General features: G+C 42.7%; 1 protein-coding gene across 2 annotated transcripts in view; it reads right to left on the reverse strand.

Moving 5' to 3' along the window:
• The window catches only part of LOC137643907 (muskelin-like), a 163,285-nt gene that overhangs the window by 37,565 nt on the left and 104,498 nt on the right, over positions 1-21,222 (reverse strand). For both annotated transcript variants that reach the window (XM_068376658.1, XM_068376657.1), the window contains exon 11: positions 15,325-15,505. In XM_068376658.1, the coding sequence (XP_068232759.1) occupies positions 15,325-15,505 (181 nt within the window). The remainder of the gene's footprint in view (positions 1-15,324; positions 15,506-21,222) is intronic.

Here is a 21,222-nt window from a genome sequence, read left to right on the forward strand (position 1 = left end):
ATTTTTTTTAGTACAGTATACATAAAAGCTTTATTTTTCCCTTCGGGCGTTCAAGGTTTTCACGAGTAGACTGGGGTCGTTTATCGGAAGTGAACAGCCTAAACTTCGGTAACGAGTCGGCAATATTTTGTCATATTTTAAACAGTATACTTTTGATTAGCAAAGATTGGTTTTGTTGAGTACAAAGTATAATTATAAAAATCTCTCTCTCTCTCTCTCTCTCTAAACACGGCATTCGATTACAACAGCCAATTCATTCTCTCTCTCTCTCTCTCTCTCTCTCTCTCTTTTTGTGTTATACAATACTTACTAATAGATGAAGAAACCAAAATCGGTTTTCTCAAAGTGTCAATTAAATACGAAACAAAAAAAAAAAAAATATACCGTGTTTACATCCATTTCAATCATAGCTTAAAATACGGTATCCGATTTCGTCAGCAAACCACAATTTTTTAGGAAACATCATTTTATTCTAGAAAATTGCTACTCTTCAATAGTTAATTGCAGTTTAAGAAAACATGTGCATTTGTTTTTGAATTTCGGGTGTGTTTTAAAAATCAAGTATTGCTGACTTCTTTTTGTTTTACTTCTGGCTGTGATCAGATCAGCTGATGTCCAGCTGCCGCTCTCAATATGCGCGTAAGAATACAGCAACAAAGTATTGTTTATACCATTTCTTAACTTATTCAAACCATCTATACAGTTAGTTAATATTACATAAGCACCAATGTGTTTTAATCTATCATATTTTTGTTAAGTACTTTTAAAACACACACACACACTCTCTCTCTCTCTCTCTCTCTCTGTAACAAATGAAATCTTTGAGGCTTCACAAAGTATTAATTATATTAAAAGCAATCATGATTAAATTTTCCTTACTTTCTCCAAACTCGCACCATCTCTGTCACGTCGAACGTTATAGTGATAACCTAATTGTTCAACGACCTTAAAACCCGGCCTAGTACTTTCTTCTTCTTCTTTTTTTTTTTTTCCTGACGGTTCCATAATTGAGGTGGGTACAAGTTGACTTACAACTGAAGTTAGGAAAAGTATTTTGGATATGGAAAGGACAATTATCTTTCGTAACAGTTTAAAATTATCGTAAATTATCATTCTGTCAGTAGCGGCACTTTGTTCCTGTTGATTACACGCAATAAAAAAAAAAAGTTTTCCTGCTTTGCTACGTATGTAGGAAATTATATAGATACGGTAAATATTTGTAATAACATATTTACTAAAAGCTTTTAATATCATCGTTTATCACTTTGATCATGCGTGTTTAATGCCTTCGTTTGTTTATTATGATCGAAGATAGAGCGTACAGTAAACGAATGGAAGGTTTCCGTTTCAGGCGGCGACATAAATAAAAAATTATATAACTGGCATTCACTTCATTTATTTGGAAGTTCTAAGAAAAATTAAGTAGAATATTGGTAATTACAAAATCAACATATAATCAATACTTGGTAAGATTGCTGTCAATTAAAAAACTAACCTATACACAGATGTGTAAATGCGTCTGTTTCTTCGTTATGATCAGAGAAAAACGTAAACAAAACATTGGTTGTCGTTTTTTATCGTGCTTTTTGGAGTGTTTAGGAAACGCATGATATAAAATCGCCTTAATTTGATAATTCTGGATTTTCAATGATACAACAAAAGCTAGTCTATAGAGTGATGGTTTTGCTATTCACCAGTTGTCTTATACAATAAATGTGACAAACATTAAAATTTGTCTGTATTTTGGGTCGTGTTATAACGGGAAATATACGGTGTTTACACCCATCCTGGTTGTAATTTTAAGCTTTTTTCAAGTTATTAGAATTTTAAAGTATATTAAATGTTTGATTTGTTTACAAGAACAATTTGATATTATAATAAAATATAGTATAGTACATAGAAAGTATTGGAAATGGGTGGTAAACACGTTTGAATAGGCAAGTTGCTGGTTGCCATGGCCCCAATGGAATTGTTTCTGTTCGTTGTGTGTTTCGAAATATGCGATTTTCCATTTATACGAGGTCATTGATCGACCAAATTCTCGCATAATTCGGGACCCTACTGTAGTACCGTGTCCGGTTGTTGGAAAAACACAATGTGTACCATCTTGGCAATGAAGTGCGGTGTAAGAAGGGCTGTGATTAATGCTTTGACAGATGCTCAGATCCAAATCCCACAGCATCTCCCCTTGTCTGTAACTCGCGGCCACTTTGCTTCAAGGTTTTCACGCCGAGTGGTTTACTCTACGCTGTGCTGTGCATGTTTTTTGTGGTTTCTTTGTCTTGAACTTCCCTTCAATTTGAAGCCCCCACCCCAATGGCTCCCAAGCATGCTGCTTCTTCCAAGGCTAGTACTGGGCCTAAACACAAAAGAAGAATGATGACGATCGTTGAGAAGGTGAAATTTCTGGATATGTTGAAGGAAGGGAGAACATTTGCGGCTCTGGCCCGCCAGTTTGGCGTGAACGAATCCACCATTCGCTACACCAAGAAGGATGAGGCTAACATTAGAAAGATGGTGGCCATCATCTTTAATAAGTCAGCGAAGAGAGTGGTTATGGCTTGTAATAAACCGATCTTCCACATAGAAGCTGCTCTGGTCATATGGATAGCAAACTGCTGAAAGAAGAACATAACCTTGGATATGAACATTATCCAAACATGGTGAGGCTACTTCCACTGATACGATCGCTGGATATAAGCCCAAAAAAATTTTAATATGGACAAGACGGGCTTGTTTTGGAAAAGAATGCTGTTACGAACTTTCCTGTTCAAAGAGGAATCAAAGGCCTCTGGCTTTAAAGCACACAAGGAACGTGTGACCATCGAGACGTATGGCACTGCTGCACGATTTTCATTAAAGCCAGGGATTATTTACTAGTATAAAACCCAAATGGCTTTAAAAAACAAAAATAGAATCTGCTACCCGTACACTGGATCAATCCGAAGGCTTGGAGAACAAAGATGCTGACCTCCGACTGGTTCCACCAGTTCTAACCTGCAAGTCAAGGTGTATCTATCAGAGAAGGGCTGACCATTCAAAATCCTTCTCTTTATGGATAACACTGGTGGCCATGCTACTGTTCTATCATATGATGGGGTTCAGATTGAATTCCTGCCGCCCAACACAACATACCTTATTCAGACAATGGAACAGGGGATTATCAGGGCGTTCAAGGCCCTATACAAGAGGAATACCCTGGCAAACCTGGTTGCTTCCGTGCATGCTGCCTAAGACAATGAAAATTTCAACTTGAAGGCATACTGACGGCAGTACACAATTGCTATGTGCCTCCAAAATATCCAGAAGGCATTGCAAGAAATGAAGCCTGCCACCATTAAAGCCAGCTGGAAAAAGTTGTGGCCCAGGGTTGTTTACGATGACAAAGGATTTACATCTGCTGAAATCCAACACTCCACAGTACAGAAAGCTGTACAGTTGGCTGCGATCATTGGAGGTGAGGACTCTGCAGACATGACCACAGGAGATGTTGACGAATTACCAGACTGCCATTCCCAGCTGCTAACCAATGCAGACCTCGAAAACTTGATGAACTTGATGAGAGAGGAAGAAAAAACAGCAAGAAATGGAAGAAGTTGTCAACCAAACTGTCTGGACTTTGGAACAACTTGCCAAACTCTGCAACCTAACTACTACTATGGTTACACCTCTGGAGGAAGTGGAAGAGGTATCCCAGGAAATCCCACAGCCGTCTGAAGAGACGTAAAATACAATCACCAGCTGCGCAGTAAAAGTCACCATCACCTTCATCGTCGTCATTTTTACTGCGCAGCAAATTAATCACCATCATCATTCAAGTTTAACTTCAACTTCTTTTATGATGAGTGCAGTAACAATCTTTATTTTTTTTAATCTTAAGTGTTACTGTACGGTATTACATGCAATAAAGTACAGGTACTTTGCTATACAGTACAGTAACCTCTCTACTGTATGGTAAACTTATATATAGCTTACTACTGTTATTTAGCCCTTGTCATATAGTACTGTAAACCTACCTACTGATTTCATGTTGCTTAAAAGTTGTCCCTGTTATTAATAGAGTAAAGAGCAAGTTGTTAACAATACAGGGAGGGTTCAAAAAAGTCCAACTACATGTTAAATAATTAAATAAATATGGTGTCTGTACTTCCCGGAAATTCAATTAGTGTATTACGGCCAGTCTTCGAACCTATCTACCACGAAAAACGAGGGATCACTGAATACAGAAAAGCATTATTTAAATATTAGTTTAGTGTGTAATAAAGAACAGAGGATATAAAATAAAATTATAGATTTTACTGCTCACCATCCAATTTCTAGGTTTCCCATATTCTTTTGAAGACAGAGAAAGGAGTTGTTATTGCATCACCTTTTCTGCTTGCTAGCAAAACTACAGGCAAAACTGTTGCTGAGAATACAATCAACTAAATATTTCAGATTTTCCTTTTCTTATTTCAGTAAAGTCAGTGTCAAAACTGATGCAACAAATTTCAGAGAATTTCTTTCAAAATTCACCAACTGGCAACTACAACGCGTATCTCAAAAACTTTTTTTTCTATATTGAAAGCACTATCAAAAAAGGTAAAGCTAACAAATGATGCACAAATATCAAATCTATAATATTTACAAGAATCATTAGAAAAAAAATTATAATACTAATTATTTCAGAGAATAGTAATTACCGTATTTCCCATGTCATAAGAAACTTTTTCTTCCTCAAAAATGCCCCAAAAAGTACCCTGCATCTTAACACTAAGATAAAGTTTTATAAGGGAGTTAGACAACTCTCAAACACCTCAGTAATGACATACAAACGCTTACACACACCAGATATAAAATATAAGCCTACAGTACAATTATCATTCATATGTAATACATAAATTCATCTTTAATGCACTTTCTTTGATTAATGGAGACAAGATATTTCTTTTTGTTTTGGTGGACAGATGATAACTCGCTAAGCCATCTACATGCAAACATGCCAACTAATGGTATCCAAGCTGCCCAAGCAGATGATGCTAGGATGTATTATTGTTTATGCAGTACTGTATTTATCTGTTTTCTCATTTCATATTTTGTAATAAAGTAATAATTTTGTAATTTCTTTGATGTACTGGAGAGGTAGAAGGTGTCATTGGGAAGTATGGCATACCAGGTGAAAATGAGAGTGGTGAGAGACTGGTAGATATGTGTGTTGAGCAAGAGATGGTGATAAGTTCTAGCTTTTTCAAAAAGAAAGATAAAAACAAATATATATGGGTAAGAGTGGCAAATGGAATAGTGGTAGAAAGGGCGTTAATGGATTATGTGTTGATAACTAAGAGAATGTTTGGAAGATTGAAAGATGTGCACATGTTTAGGGGTATGGCTAATGGTATGTCTGATCATTTTTTGGTGGAAGGAAAATTAGTTGTAGCAAGAGTGGGGGAATAGAGTAGGTGGATGTAAAAGGGAGCTAGTGAGGGTTGAAGAGCTAATAAAACCAGGGGGAAAAAGTAAATATCAAGAAAAGTTGAAAATGGCATATGACGACGTGAAAGTAAGAGAAACTGGTAATTTAGAGGAGGAGTGGAAGTTAGTATAAGAAAATTTTGTGGGGATTGCAAGTGATGTGTGTGACAAGGAGTTTGTTGTAGGCAGCATGAGGAAGGGCAGTGAATGGTGGAATGAAGGAGTGAAGGTAAAAGTGGAAGAGAAAAAGAAGGCTTTTGAAGAATGGCTGCAGAGTAATAGTGTAGAGAAGTATGAAAGATATAGAGAGAAAAATGTGGAAGTAACGCGCAAGGTAAGTGAGGCAAAGAGGGCAGCTGACCTGAGGTGGGGTCAGGGATTGGGTCATTCATATGACGAGAATAAGAAGTTCTGGAAAGAAGTGAAAAGAGTAAGGAAGGCTGGTTCAAGAATTGAAGAGACAGCGAAAGATGAAAATGGAAGGTTTTTAAAAAGAGAGGAGGCAAGGAAAAGGTGGGCGGAGTATTTTTAAAGTTTACTGAATGTTGAGGATAATAGGGAGGCAGATATAATTGCTGTTGCAGGTGTTGAGGTGCCAGTGATGGGAGATGAGAATGAGAGAGAGATTACAAGAGAGGAAGTGAGGAGAGCAATAGATGAAACGAGAGTAGGAAAAGCATCTGGTATGGATGGTGTGAGAGCTGAGATGTTGAAGGAGGGGGGTGTGACTGTACTTGAATGGTTGGTGAGATTGTTTAATGTGTTTTGTGTTGTCAATGGTACCAGTAGATTAGGTTTGTGCGTGTATTGTACCACTATACAAGGGTAAGGGAGATGTGCATGAGTGTTGTAATTCAAGGGGTATTAGTTTGTTGAGTGTAGTTGGAAAAGTGTATGGTAGAGTACTGATTAATAGGATTAAGGATAAAACAGAGAATGCAAACTTAGAAGTACAGGGTAGTTTAAGAAGAGGTAGGGGTTGTATGAATCAGATTTTTACAGTTAGGCAGATATGAGAAATTTTTAGCAAAGGGTAAGGATGTGTAAGTTGCGTTTATGGATCTGGAGAAAGCGTATGATAGAGTTGATAGGGAAGCAATGTGGAATATGATGAGGTTATATGGAGTTGGTGGAAGGTTGTTGCAAGCAGTGAAAAGTTTCTACAAAGGTAGTAAAGCATGTGTTAGGATAGGAAATGAAGTGAGCGATTGGTTTCCGGTGAGAGTGGGGCCGAGACAGGGATGTGTGATGTCGCCGTGGTTGTTTAACTTGTATGTTGAGGGGCTTGAGTGTCTCAATGATGGGCTAGGCAATGGCGGTGGGGTAGTTTATCCACCCTGGCAGGCTCAACCATACCGCTAAGGCCAGTTCTGAGAGACCAGACCAAGACTGGACCCCTGTAGGCCTTCTCCTTTATTTCAGATAGGCAAAGGCTAGGAGAAGGAAAACTCCAAAATCAAACCAAACCAAACCAAACAAGACCCCAACGGCGGAGCTTCCCAGCACCGGCAGAAGAGGGCAATGCCTATCGGGCAGGCAACAAGGTGGGCCTTGACATAACAAGAACCCGGCAGCCCGATGCAACCAACATCGGAGAAGCCGCCTGTCTCATATGTCTTGAGCCGCGGTGAAAACGATGTGGGCCAAGTGTGTGTGCGTGGCCGTTGCAAAGCCACGACCACCCAAAACAATATACCCAGCTACTGGCATTCTGTCGTTTCCTCCACCCTTCTTCTGATAGGAGGCTGATGGCTAACGACAGAACCCAATACTCGGACACGAGTGGGCGCCGACGACGATGTTGATGGAGTGGTGAGAGAGGTGAATGCTCGAGTGCTTGGACGAGGATTGAAACTGGTAAACGAGAATGACCATGAATGGGAGGTAAATCAGTTGTTGTTTGGGGATGATACTGTGCTGGTTGCAGACGCGGAAGAGAAGCTTGGCCGATTAGTGACAGAATTTGGAAGGGTGTGTGAAAGAAGGAAGTTGAGAGTTAATGTGGGTAAGAGTAAGGTTATGAGATGTGGGTAAGAGTAAGGTTATGAGATGTACGAGAAGGAAAGGTGTTGCGTGGTTGAATGTCATGTTGAATGGAGAGTTACTTGAGGAGGTGGATCAGTTTAAGTACTTGGGGTCTGTTGTTACAGGAAATGGTGGAGTGGAAGCAGATGTACGTCAGAGAGTGAATGAAGGATGCAAAGTGTTGGGGGCAGTTAAGGGAGTAGTGAAAAATAGAGGGTTGGGCATGAATGCAAATAGAGTTCTGTAAGAGAAAGTGATTGTACTAACTGTGATGTATGGATCGGAGTTGTAGGGAATGAAAGTGACGGAGAGACGGAATTTGAATGTGTTTGAGATGAAGTGTCTAAGGAGTATGGCTGGTGTATCTCGAGTAGATAGGGTTAGGAACAAAGTTGTGAGGGTGAGAACGGGCTAGAAATAGGAATGAATGGTGAGCAATTGTGACGCAGTTCCGGTAGGCCCTGCTGCTTCCTCCGGTGCCTTGGATGACTGCGGAGGTAGCAGCAGTAGGGGATTCAGTGTTATGAAGCTTAATCTGTGGTGGATAACGGGAGAGGGTGGGCTGTGCCACCCTAGCAGTACCAGCCGAACTTAGTTGAGTCCCTTGTCAGGCTGGGAGGAACGTAGAGAGGAGAGGTCCCCTTTTTTGTTTCATTAGTTTGATGTCGTCTAACCCCCAAAATTGAGGGAAGTGCCTTGGTATGTGTATGTATGTATTTCATAATACACCCAAAATATGAAAATTTACTGTGCCAGACAAAAAATCACACTAGAATTCGCCGACTAGGGATTGTTGCTACTATAGGTTGTAAAATCCTCAATTTCCCTTTTTTTTATCAAAAATTATTTGTAGCGTCTTATGACACGGGAAATACGGTACTTCAAACTATAGAAACGAAATCTTTACCAACAATATATAGCAATAAGACACATATAAATAAAAGTAACAAGAGAGAGAAGGAGGGAGACATATCAAACCTCCAGGTACAATGTCATTACTTTGGATCCGGGTCTTTGTTGTTATTTTTCTGGAACCCAGGTTCTTCCACTTACCTCTTGCGACATGGCAGGTTGGTGGCAGTATAGCAGCTATGCCATAGATGCTACTTTATATAGAGGCTAAAACAAGTAAATACAATAGCTGAATATCAATGAACTGACCATTCCAAGTAGTGGTTAGTACAAGCAAGTCTTGCCCCCACAGAAAAATGTTATTTTGATTATAAAATAAATTTTTGAATATACTTACCCGGTGATTATAATAGCTGCAACTCTGTTGCTCGACAGAAAACTCTAAGGAAAAAATTCGCCAGCGATCGCTACACAGGTAGGGGGTGTACCTAACAGCGCCATCAGTCGTCCAGATACCCAGTACTCATTGTAAACAAAGAACTCAAATTTCTCCTCGGTCCACTGCGTCTCTATTGGGGAGGAAGGGAGGGTCCTTTAATTTATAATCACCGGGTAAGTATATTCAAAAATTTATTTTATAATCAAAATAACATCTTTCAATATTTAACTTAGCCGGTGATTATAATAGCTGATTCACACCCAGGGGGGTGGGTAGAGACCAGCAAAATATGTTTACATCATTATGAGCTAAGAATTTTTATTTCATTTTAGAAGTTATCAAAATAACAAAAACAAAATAAATAGGTACCTGGTAAGGAAGTCGACTTGAACAATTACTCTGCCTTTTTAAGTACGTCTTCCTTACGGAGCCTCGCGATCCTCTTAGGATGCTGAGCGACCCCTAGGATCTGAAGTATCAAGGGTTGCAACCCATACAACAGGACCTCATCAAAACCCTTAATCTAGGCGCTCTCAAGAAATGACTTTGACCACCCGCCAAATCAACCAGGATGCGAAAGGCTTCTTAGCCTTCCGGACAACCCAAAAACAACATTTCAAGAGAAAGATTAAAAGGTTATGGAATTAGGGAATTGTAGTGGTTGAGCCCTCACCCACTACTGCACTCGCTGTTACGAATGGTCCCAGAGTGTAGCAGTCCTCGTAAAGAGACTGGACATCCTTAAGATAAAAAGACGCGAACACTGACTTGCTTCTCCAATAGGTTGCGTCCATTATACTTCGCAGAGATCTATTTTGTTTAAAGGCCACGGAAGTAGCGACAGCTCTAACTTCGTGTGTCCTTACCTTCAGCAAAGCTTGGTCTTCCTCACTCAGATGGGAATGAGCTTCTCGTATTAACAGTCTGATAAAATAGGATAAAGCATTCTTTGACATAGGCAAAGATGGTTTCTTAACTGAACACCATAAAGCTTCAGACGGGCCTCGTAAAGGTTTAGTTCGTTTTAAATAGAACTTAAGAGCTCTTACAGGGCATAAGACTCTTTCTAGTTCATTTCCAACCATCTTCGATAAGCTTGGAATATCGAACGATTTTGGCCAAGGTCGAGAAGGCAGCTCGTTTTTGGCTAGAAAACCAAGTTGTAGAGAACATGTAGCCGTTTCAGATGAGAATCTGATGTTCTTGCTGAAGGCATGAATCTCACTGACTCTTTTAGCTGTGGCTAAGCATACCAGGAAAAGAGTCTTTAAGGTGAGATCTTTCAGGGAGGCTGATTGTAGCGGCTCGAACCTGTCTGACATAAGGAATCTTAGTACCACGTCTAAATTCCAACCAGGTGTAGCCAAACGACGCTCCTTCGTGGTCTCAAAAGACTTAAGGAGGTCCTGTAGATCTTTATTGTTGGAAATATCTAAACCTCTGTGACGGAAGACTGATGCCAACATGCTTCTGTAACCCTTGATAGTGGGAGCTGAAAGAGATCGTTCTTTCCTCAGATATAAGAGGAAGTCAGCTATTTGAGTTACAGAGGTACTGGTCGAGGATACGGATACTGACTTGCACCAGTTTCGGAAGATTTCCCACTTCGATTGGTAGACTCTAAGGGTGGATGTTCTCCTTGCTCTAGCAATCGTTCTGGCTGCCTCCTTCGAAAAGCCTCTAGCTCTCGAGAGTCTTTCGATAGTCTGAAGGCAGTCAGACGAAGAGCGTGGAGGCCTTGGTGTACCTTCTTTACGTGTGGCTGACGTAGAAGGTCCACCCTTAGGGGAAGTGTTCTGGGAACGTCTACTAGCCATCGAAGTACCTTGGTGAACCATTCTCTCGCGGGCCAGAGGGGAGCAACTAGCGTCAACCTTGTCCCTTCGTGAGAGGCGAACTTCTGCAGTACCTTGTTGACAATCTTGAACGGTGGGAATGCGTAGAGATCCAGATGTGACCAATCTAGGAGGAAAGCATCTATATGTATTGCTGCTGGGTCCGGGACTGGAGAGCAATAGATAGGAAGCCTCTTGGTCAGCAAGGTAGCAAAGAGATCTATGGATGGTATTACCCCAAGTGGCCCAAAGTCTCTTGCACACATCCTTGTGGAGGGTCCATTCGGTTGGAATTACTTGCCCTTTCCGACTGAGACAATCTGCTATGACGTTCAAGTCGCCTTGGATGAACCTCGTTATTAGGGAGATGTCTTGACCTTTTGACCAGATGAGCAGGTCCCTTGTGATCTCGTACAACGTCAGTGAGTGGGTACCTCCTTGTTTGGAGATGTACGCCAAGGCCGTGGTGATGTCCGAGTTAACTTCCACCACTTTGCCTCGAAGGAGAGACTTGAAGCTTTTCAAGGCCAGATGTACTGCCAACAGCTCCTTGCAGTTGATATGCATGCTCCTCTGACTCGAGTTCCACAGTCCTGAGCATTCCCGACCGTCTAGTGTCGCGCCCCAGCCCACGTCCGATGCGTCCGAGAAGAGAACGTGGTAGGGAGTCTGAACAGCCAGGGGAAGACCCTCTCTTAGGTTGATATTGTCCTTCCACCAAGTCAGACAAGCCTTTATCTTTTCGGAAACCGGGATCGAGACCGCTTCTAGCGTCTTGTCCTTTTTCCAGTGAAAAGCTAGATGGTATTGAAGAGGACGGAGGTGTAGTCTTCCTAGTGACACAAATTGTTCCACGGATGACAGCGTCCCTACCAGACTCATCCACAGCCTGACTGAGCAGCGTTCCTTCTTCAGCATCTTCTGGATGGATAGCAGGGCTTGATCTATTATGGGGGCTGATCGTCTTGTTGTTCAGCAACGTCCTCATCAGAGGGTTCCTCATCCGAAAACTGATGAGGAAACGGCAACGGAGTGGGCAACGTCTGGCTCGCTGAGTCCGGTCGCACTGGTGGATGCGTGACGGAGCCGGACGCAATATCATGGAACTGCTGCACAGTCTGTGAACTGTCAACAACCATGGGTGCGCGAGGAAGCACAGCGTCAACCCGAGACTGTCTAGACCGTCTGGGTTGTGCAGTCAACACCCTACCGGGTTGCTGAGGTTGACGCACTGCGTCAAAACAAGTCACCTCTGCTGGTTGTTGAACGTCCTGAACGTCAACAACCACCTCCGAGCGTCGCTTAACGTCAACGTGCGGCTGGCAACCCACACTGGGTCGCATCGGTGGAGGAACCACCTCAACTGGCAGACGCGAGTAGGTTACCTCAGCGTCAACAGGGCGCACAACCGACCGGTTGGAAGGTTGTTGGCCAGAAGGTTTGGTAGCAACCTTCTCCGCATTAAAGTCCTCTATCAAGGACGCAAGCTTGGACTGCATGTCTTGCAGCAAAGCCCATTTAGGGTCTACGGGAGCAGGTGTGGCAACAGACGGGGTTAGCGACTGAGGCGGTACCGTTTACCATCCCTGAAAGCCTTGTTATGCGTGACATAATTGTACAGCAAAACTTCAAAGGCTCGAAAACAGCTGTGAAGTTGACCTGTAAACAACTTGGAGCGTCTCCTGGCCAGGCGCCAGGGAGAGTCTACGAGAATTGAGAAGTCTATCTGGGCAGAGGCATGAACTCCCAAGCCGAGAACTTCTCTCGTGTCATATTAGACTCTCTCTCTATAAACCAGTTTAAAAGAAGGGAAAGCAAAGGCTGTATCCCCCAAACTCCTCCTGGTGAAAAACCAGTCGCCTAGCCAACGTAAAACTCTCTAGGAGAGCGAGAGAGCACTAGCTTAAAAACAACGGCTTCGAAGTAGCTAGGCCTAGTGTAAGCTCTGATGTTTAGGCGAACGAGGAGCAGCAATTACAATAAGATCCGGACAAAGATCCTTAAAAAAATCATCATGATTTAATTAAAGTCCATAGGAGGCTAAGCAGCTTTAGGCTCCTCTCCATCTGACAGAGTCCTCAAGGGAATATCAGTAGGAGGGGGAACAGCAACTTCCTCATCTACAGGAACCTTGTCCGATAAAAGCTGAGTCTCAAGCAAGGGAGAGACCTACCGTGGTGGCAATGCTTTACAAGCAGAGTCCACACTCACTGGTGCATTAGTAGCGGACCAGAACGCAACGTCATGTAACTGCTTGACAGTCTGTGAACTGTCAACAACTGAACTGTCAACCACAACAGGTGCGTGAGAACGCACAGCGTCCACTCGAGACTGCTTTGACTGCCTAGACTGAGCAGTCAAAACAACTCTAGAATGTGGAGGTTGACGCACAGCGTCAAAACAAGTCAACTCCGATTGTTAGTGAACGTCTTGAACGTCAACAGGAGCATCAGCAAGTGGCCTAACGTCCAAATGCGGCTGAAAAACCACACGAGACCGCATCGAGTGTGGTTCTAAACAACCTGACTGACGTGACTAAGCTACGCCAACGTCAACAGAAAGCACAAAGGAACGTTAGGTTGGCTGAAAGCCAGGATATCGATGAGATAAACGGCTAGACTCAACGGACTAATCGGCAGAATAGTCTTCCATAAGGGAGGCAAGCATATACTGCATGTTATGCCATACAACCCCTTAAGGATCAACGGAAATGGTTGTGGTAATAGACGAGGGTAACGTCTGTGACCGCAACACTTTGCCTACAAAAAAAGACTCTCGGAGTCTGTGTTACGCTTTTGTTAGGCGGCGAGCAGTTATCCGATGACTGCATAGGGTCAGAGCTGTCCTAATGGTTGTAACCAGGACGCTGGACCTGTCCTGAAAGGACTGACTTTCGCTTAAGGGCTTCGAAACCTTGTGACAGGTTTCTTATGCGAAAAGCCTTCGGATGGCGAGGAGAAACAACGTCTCTCTCGTCTTATGGTAGGGGAGATCTTGGTAAGATACACCCGATACCATAGAGGGAAAACGTCTGTTCGTTGGTCAAGGCCTCTCGAACCCATAAGTCGTTTGACATTACTTCTCCCCTGGGCTTGGGAGCATGTAAGAGGTCCCGGACTAGGTGAACGACAGGCACGAACAGACGAACCCTCGGACGCAACACTGTAACACTTTGCGCCTAGGACGCAACACTGTAACACTTTGCGCATATCACTTTATCACTTCGATTTTCTGTTTTGCACTTATTTCTACCTGAAACACGCAATTCTACCCTTCATTAAAAGGTAGTAATTACGAAATCAGTCGTATAATGCAAGCTCATTAATACCAGCAAAAACAGAAAACATATTTTAAGATAAAAAAAAATCAGTGGCTGGGAAAGAGACTAAACACTAGTTCATATAACTACGTTTTCAATCTCTCACCGCACATAGCCTGGGGACGAGAATAAAAACCTAAAAACGTTTTATCCTTCCTCCCCGTACAGCGACTAGGGACGCGAGTAACACGAGAACAACGTTACCCGCTTGAACGGAACGTTTTCTCTCCTCTCTCTCCCTCCGTCTCTATCTCTCTCTCTCTTTCTCTCTTGATTTCGCACCTAAGAGAAGAGCCCAATTATATTTCGTCAAAAAAACATGTTATTTGACTAAAGGAAAAAACTGAAAGGTTTTTCAAATAAAAAGTTCCTTTAAAATAGAATTTAAAACATTTAAGCTAAGAAAGAATGAACAAAACGTCAGTATCGATTTACTCTTACTGCAAAGTGAAACCGTGATACACTCTCTCTCTATCGTAACGATAGAGCGCATGTTGAACGTCCTGAACGTCAACAACTGCGTAGCATAAAAAAAAAAAACTAAACGTTAGTTCATCTTTGAAAACAGTACGAAGACTATCAAAGAAATTCTTTCATAAAATATTACATTTAAAAAGTTTTAAATCCTTAGCTCTTTAAAAGCTAATTACGATATAAAGGGCTCAACGTTGATTAACTTCGGTTCCCAAGTTAGGACCGCCTACTCTCAGGAAAGGTCTATATAAACAAAACATTAAAATTTATTTTTATATGTTTATAATAAATGGAAAGTTAATCGAAGAGGCCTAATAAAGGCGGAGAGATATAAAATATATAGAGGAAAATCTATAACGTGATAAGATAATTACTAAAAGCCTAAACACACTTCCGTCTAAGGGAAGGGTCGGCCATTTAAAAGTGAAAGAAAGTCCATACTCTCTTTGTCACCATAATTAAATCTATCCAAAACGAGTTCAAGATTTAAGATGAAGATAAAACACCTGCATAGCGAAAGCTCAAAACTAGAATAAAGTACTTCACCAATTAGTTGTGAAAAAACTCCAGTTTAGCAACAGCGAATAAGAGCGTCTTGTCGATAGCTCGACAGAGAGAAAATTGAGTTCTTTGTTTACAATGAGTACTGGGTATCTGGACGACAGATGGCGCTGTTAGGTACACCCCCTACCTGTGTAGCGATCGCTGGCGAATTTTTTCCTTAGAGTTTTCTGTCGAGCAACAGAGTTGCAGCTATTATAATCACCGGCTAAGTTAAATATTGAAAATACAGAAACAAAATAACCTAACATAGTGAAGAGTATTAATTAATCTAAAATTATTTATCTTCAAACAGCATACAGTGATTACAAAATTCAACTTTTGTATTACATAGAATACAATTATAAAAATCTACAAACAATACTCACAGTATGGAAAAGCATAGAATGTCCAATGCGGGACTTTATGTCTTGAGGTCCAATTGGGTTTCCTGCTACATCTTCCCTTAATTTCACCCATGTATTATTAGCAACATGGTAGGAATACAATCCTGAAAAAATAGCATCACTTGGCGTGTAGCTGGCACTACGGATTTCGTCTACACCCAGGCTGTAGGAAACACAATAGTTTAAAATAATCTTGTTTTTAAAGATACAAAGCAATTAAAACTTGAATCACTGTAAACATATATGGTTTAAAGTAGTCAAATAAGGAACCTGTAATAAGGATTAAGTCATACAATAAATTATTTAATAACTAAGACATTTAAGTTGGAGGAGAACCTGGCCTCAATTGCAAATGACAATTTTTCTCACTATCTTTAACCAAGAAATATGTAAGCAGAGAAGTTACAAGACCACAAATGTAAACAGAAAACAGTATCTTTGTATTTGATATGATACATAGGTGGCAATATCTAATTTTCAATAATGCAAGAATATTTTGTTCTTACAAATTAATTATTTACATTAGACTGTATTCATGATCTGTGAATGCCACAGACACTTCTGTCTTTGTTTAACTGATGAAACTGAGACAGGTAGCCCTGCAGATATATAATGAATCGCTAGGTCACCTTTAGTTAACTCCCTTATATTTTGTGTAGTCTGGGCTGATAATTCTATTATATCTGTGGGCCTGGATAGTTTAGAATTATTGTATAAATACAGTAATAGGTTTAAAACACAACAAAAATTAGTTTTTATTCATCAAAATAACCCTGTTAGTACTGCTATTACCAATAATTTTCACATCCCTTTCAATAAGTAGTTTTCTTTAATTAGATAATTTTAAGCATCTGTTTATTATTCATATACATGTGGATAAAAATGTTATTTTGATAATAAAATAAATTTTTGAATATACTTACCCGGTGATTATAATAGCTGCAGCTCTGCTGCTCGACAGAAAACTCTACGGAAAAAATCCGCCAGCGATCGCTATGCAGGTAGGGGGTGTACTTCAACAGCGCCATCTGTCGTCCAAGTACCCAGTACTCATTGTAAACAAAGAACTCAATTTTCTCCTCGGACCACTGCGTCTCTATTGGGGAGGAAGGGAGGGTCCTTTAATTTATAATCACCGGGTAAGTATATTCAAAAATTTATTTTATTATCATAATAACATTTTTCAATATTTAACTTAGCCGGTGATTATAATAGCTGATTCACACCCAGGGGGGTGGGTAGAGACCAGCAATAAATGTTTACATTATTATGAGCTAAGGATTTTTTATTTCATTTTAGAAGTTATCAAAATAACAAAAATAAAATAAATAGGTACCTGGTAAGGAAGTCGACTTGAACAATTACTCTGCCTTTTTAAGTACGTCTTCCTTACGGAGCCTCGCGATCCTCTTAGGATGCTGAGCAACCCCTAGGATCTGAAGTATGAAGGGTTCCAATCCATACCACAGGACCTCATCAAAACCTCTAATCTAGGCGCTTCTCAAGAAAAGAATTTGACCACCCGCCAAATCAACCAGGATGCGAAAGGCTTCTTAGCCTTCCGGACAACCCAAAAACAACAATAAAAAACATTTCAAGAGAAAGATTAAAAAGGTTATGGAATTAGGGGATTGTAGTGGTCGAGCCCTCACCCACTACTGCACTCGCTGCTACGAATGGTCCCAGAGTGTAGCAGTTCTCGTAAAGAGACTGGACATCCTTAAGATAAAAAGACGCGAACACTGACTTGCTTCTCCAATAGGTTGCGTCCATTATACTTCGCAGAGATCTATTTTGTTTAAAGGCCACTGAAGTTGCGACAGCTCTAACTTCATGTGTCCTTACCTTCAGCAAAGCTTGGTCTTCTTCACTCAGATGTGAATGAGCTTCTCGTATTAATAGTCTGATAAAATAGGATAAAGCATTCTTTGACATAGGCAAAGATGGTTTCTTAACTGAACACCATAAAGCTTCTGACTGTCCTCGTAAAGGTTTAGTTCGTCTTAAATAGAACTTAAGAGCTCTCACAGGGCATAAGACTCTTTCTAGTTCATTTCCAACCATATTTGATAGGCTTGGAATATCGAACGATTTCGGCCAAGGACGAGAAGGTAGCTCGTTTTTGGCTAGAAAACCAAGTTGTAGAGAACATGTAGCCGTTTCAGATGAAAATCCGATGTTCCTGCTGAAGGCGTGAATCTCACTGACTCTTTTAGCTGTGGCTAAGCAAACCAGGAAAAGAGTCTTTAAAGTGAGATCTTGAAAGGAGGCTGATTGTAGCGGCTCGAACCTTTCTGACATGAGGAATCTTAGTACCACGTCTAAATTCCAACCAGGTGTAGCCAAACGACGCTCCTTCGTGGTCTCAAAAGACTTAAGGAGGTCCTGTAGATCTTTGTTGTTGGAAAGATCTAAGCCTCTGTGACGGAAGACTGATGCCAACATGCTTCTGTAACCCTTGATAGTGGGAGCTGAAAGAGATCGTTCTTTCCTCAGGTATAAAAGGAAGTCAGCTATTTGAGTTACAGAGGTACTGGTCGAGGATACCGATACTGACTTGCACCAGTTTCGGAAGACTTCCCACTTCGATTGGTAGACTCTAAGGGTGGATGTCCTCCTTGCTCTAGCAATCGCCCTGGCTGCCTCCTTCGAAAAGCCTCTAGCTCTCGAGAGTCTTTCGATAGTCTGAAGGCAGTCAGACAAAGAGCGTGGAGGCCTTGGTGTACCTTCTTTACGTGTGGCTGACGTAGAAGGTCCACCCTTAGAGGAAGCGTTCTGGGAACGTCCACTAGCCATCGAAGTACCTCGGTGAACCATTCTCTCGCGGGCCAGAGGGGAGCAACTAACGTCAACCTTGTCCCTTCGTGAGAGGCGAACTTCTGCAGTACCTTGTTGACAATCTTGAACGGGGGGAATGCATATAGGTCTAGATGTGACCAATCTAGGAGAAAGGCATCTATATGAACTGCTGCTGGGTCCGGGATTGGTGAGCAATATATTGGGAGCCTCTTGGTCATCGAGGTTGCGAAGAGATCTATGGTTGGCTGGCCCCATGTGGCCCAAAGTCTCTTGCACACATCCTTGTGTAGGGTCCATTCTGTTGGAATGATTTGTCCCTTTCGACTGAGGCAATCTGCCATGACATTCAAGCTGCCTTGGATGAACCTCGTTACTAGCGAAATGTTTAGACCTTTTGACCAAGTGAGGAGGTCCCTTGCGATCTCGTACAACGTCATAGAGTGGGTCCCTCCTTGCTTGGAGATGTACGCCAAAGCCGTGGTGTTGTCCGAGTTCACCTCCACCACTTTGCCTTGAAGGAGAGACTTGAAGCTTTTCAAGGCCAGATGAACTGCCAGTAGCTCCTTGCAGTTGATATGCATTGTCCTTTGACTCGAGTTCCAAGTTCCCGAGCATTCCCGACCGTCTAATGTCGCGCCCCAGCCTGTGTCCGATGCGTCCGAGAAGAGAACGTGGTTGGGAGTCTGAACAGCCAGGGGCAGACCCTCTCTGAGGCTGATACTGTCCTTCCACCAAGTCAGGCAAGACTTCATCTTCTCGGAAATGGGGATCGAGACCGCTTCTATCGTCTTGTCCTTTTTCCAGTAAACAGCTAGGTGATATTGAAGAGGACGGAGGTATAGTCTTCCTAACGATACGAACTGTTCCAGGGATGATAGTGTCCCTATCAGACTCATCCACTGCCTGACTGAACACCGTTCCTTCTTCAGCATGTTCTGGATGCATAACTGGGCTTGGCTCGTTCTGGGGGCCGACGGAAAAGCCCGAAAAGCTAGACTGTGAATCTCCATCCCTAAATACACAATAGTTTGGGATGGGACCACTTGAGACTTTTCCATATTGACAAGGAGACCCAATTCCTTGGTCAGATCTAGAGTCCACTTTAGATCCTTCAGACAGCGACGACTGGAAGAAGCTCTTAGAAGCCAGTCGTCCAAATAGAGGGAGGCTCGGATGTCCGCTAAATGAAGGAATTTGGCTACATTCCTCATCAGCCTCGTAAACACAAGAGGAGCTGTGCTTAGGCCAAAGCACAGGGCTTGAAACTGGTAGACAACCTTTTCGTAAACAAATCTCAGAAAAGGTTGGGAGTCTGGGTGGATGGGGACGTGGAAGTATGCGTCCCTTAGGTCTAAAGAGACCATCCAGTCTTCCCTTCTGACCGCTGCTAGAACGGACTTTGTGGTCTCCATGGAGAACGTCTGCTTTGTGACAAAGACATTCAGCGCACTGACGTCTAGCACCGGCCTCCACCCTCCTGTCTTCTTTGCCACTAAGAAGAGACGGTTGTAGAAGCCCTGGGTTTGATGGTCCAGGACTTTGACTACCGCTCCCTTTTCTAGTAAGAGAGACACCTCCTGTTTCAATGCTCGTCTCTTGTCTTCCTCTCTGTACCTGGGAGAGAGATCGATGGGAGACGTTGCTAGAGGGGGTTTTCGTACAAATGGGATCTTGTACCCCTCTCTGAGCAACTTCACAGATTGTGCATCTGCGCCTCTCTTCTCCCAGGTCTGCCAGAAGTTCTTGAGTCTGGCTCCCACTGCTGTCTGAAGAAGCTGGCAGTCAGACTCTGCCTTTAAAGGACTTGGTTCCTTTCTTCTTTCCACGTCTCCCTTCGGCACGAGCACCTCCTCTGCTGGAGGCTCTGCCACGAAAGGCCGGAATAAATCGGGACGCTGGAGTGTCCATCCTTGGTCTAGCTGACAAGGTAGGCAAAGGGGTGGCTTTGCGAGCAGAGGACGCAACCAGGTCATGAGTGTCCTTCTGTATCAAAGAAGCAGCAATCTCCTTAATCAAGTCCTCTGGAAAGAGGCACTTAGAAAGAGGAGCAAACAGAAGTTCGGATCTTTGACAAGGTGTCACTCCAGCTGACAGGAAAGAGCAAAGGTTCTCACGCTTCTTGAGGACTCCGGATACGAACGATGCAGCAAGCTCATTAGACCCGTCACGTATGGCCTTGTCCATGCAGGACATGATGAGCAAGGAAGTTTCCTTCTCTGTCGGAGAGATCTTCCTGCTTAAAGCTCCCAGACACCAGTCTAAAAAGTTGAAGACCTCAAAGGCTCTAAATAACCCTTTCAAAAGGTGGTCTAGGTCCGAAGATGACCAACATATTTTCGAGCGTCTCATGGCTAGCCTGCGGGGAGAGTCTACAAGACTTGAGAAGTCGCCCTGGGCAGAGGCAGGAACTCCCAAGCCGAGAACTTCTCCCGTGGCATACCAGACGCTCGATTTAGAAGAGAGTTTAGCAGGGGGAAACATAAAGGCTGTCTTCCCTAGACTCTTTTTGGACTGCATCCATTCTCCTATCACTCGTAAAGCTCTCTTGGACGAGCGTGCGAGGACGAGTCTAGTAAAGGCAGGCGAGGATGACGGCATACCTAATACAAACTCTGACGGAGGAGAGCGCGGAGCCACAGACACAAACTGGTCCGGAAACATCTCTTTGAACAGAGCTAGAACTTTTCTAAAGTCCAAAGAGGGTTGCGTGGACTTAGGCTCGTCAAGATCCGAATGTGGTTCATTAACGTGAGCGGCACCATCATCATCCGAAAGTCCATCATCCGAGTATTGAGGAGGAAGCGGCAATGGAGTAGGTAACGGCTGGTTAGCCGAGTCCGGTCGCACGGGTGCACGCGTGACTGAACCGGACGCAACGTCATGGAACTGTTGCCCAGTCTGTGAGCTGGCAACAACCATAGCAGCGCGGGGACGCACAGCGTCTACTCCAGACTGTCTAGCCTGATGCGGGTGAGCAGTGGCAACCACCCTGGGTTGCGGAGGTTGACGCACCGCGTCAAAACAAAACAACTCTGACTGTTGTTGTGTCTCGCGAACGTCAACGGAAGGCTCCGTGCGTCG

This window comes from Palaemon carinicauda, chromosome 7 (genome assembly GCF_036898095.1).
Source record: "Palaemon carinicauda isolate YSFRI2023 chromosome 7, ASM3689809v2, whole genome shotgun sequence".
NCBI lineage: Eukaryota > Metazoa > Arthropoda > Malacostraca > Decapoda > Palaemonidae > Palaemon > Palaemon carinicauda.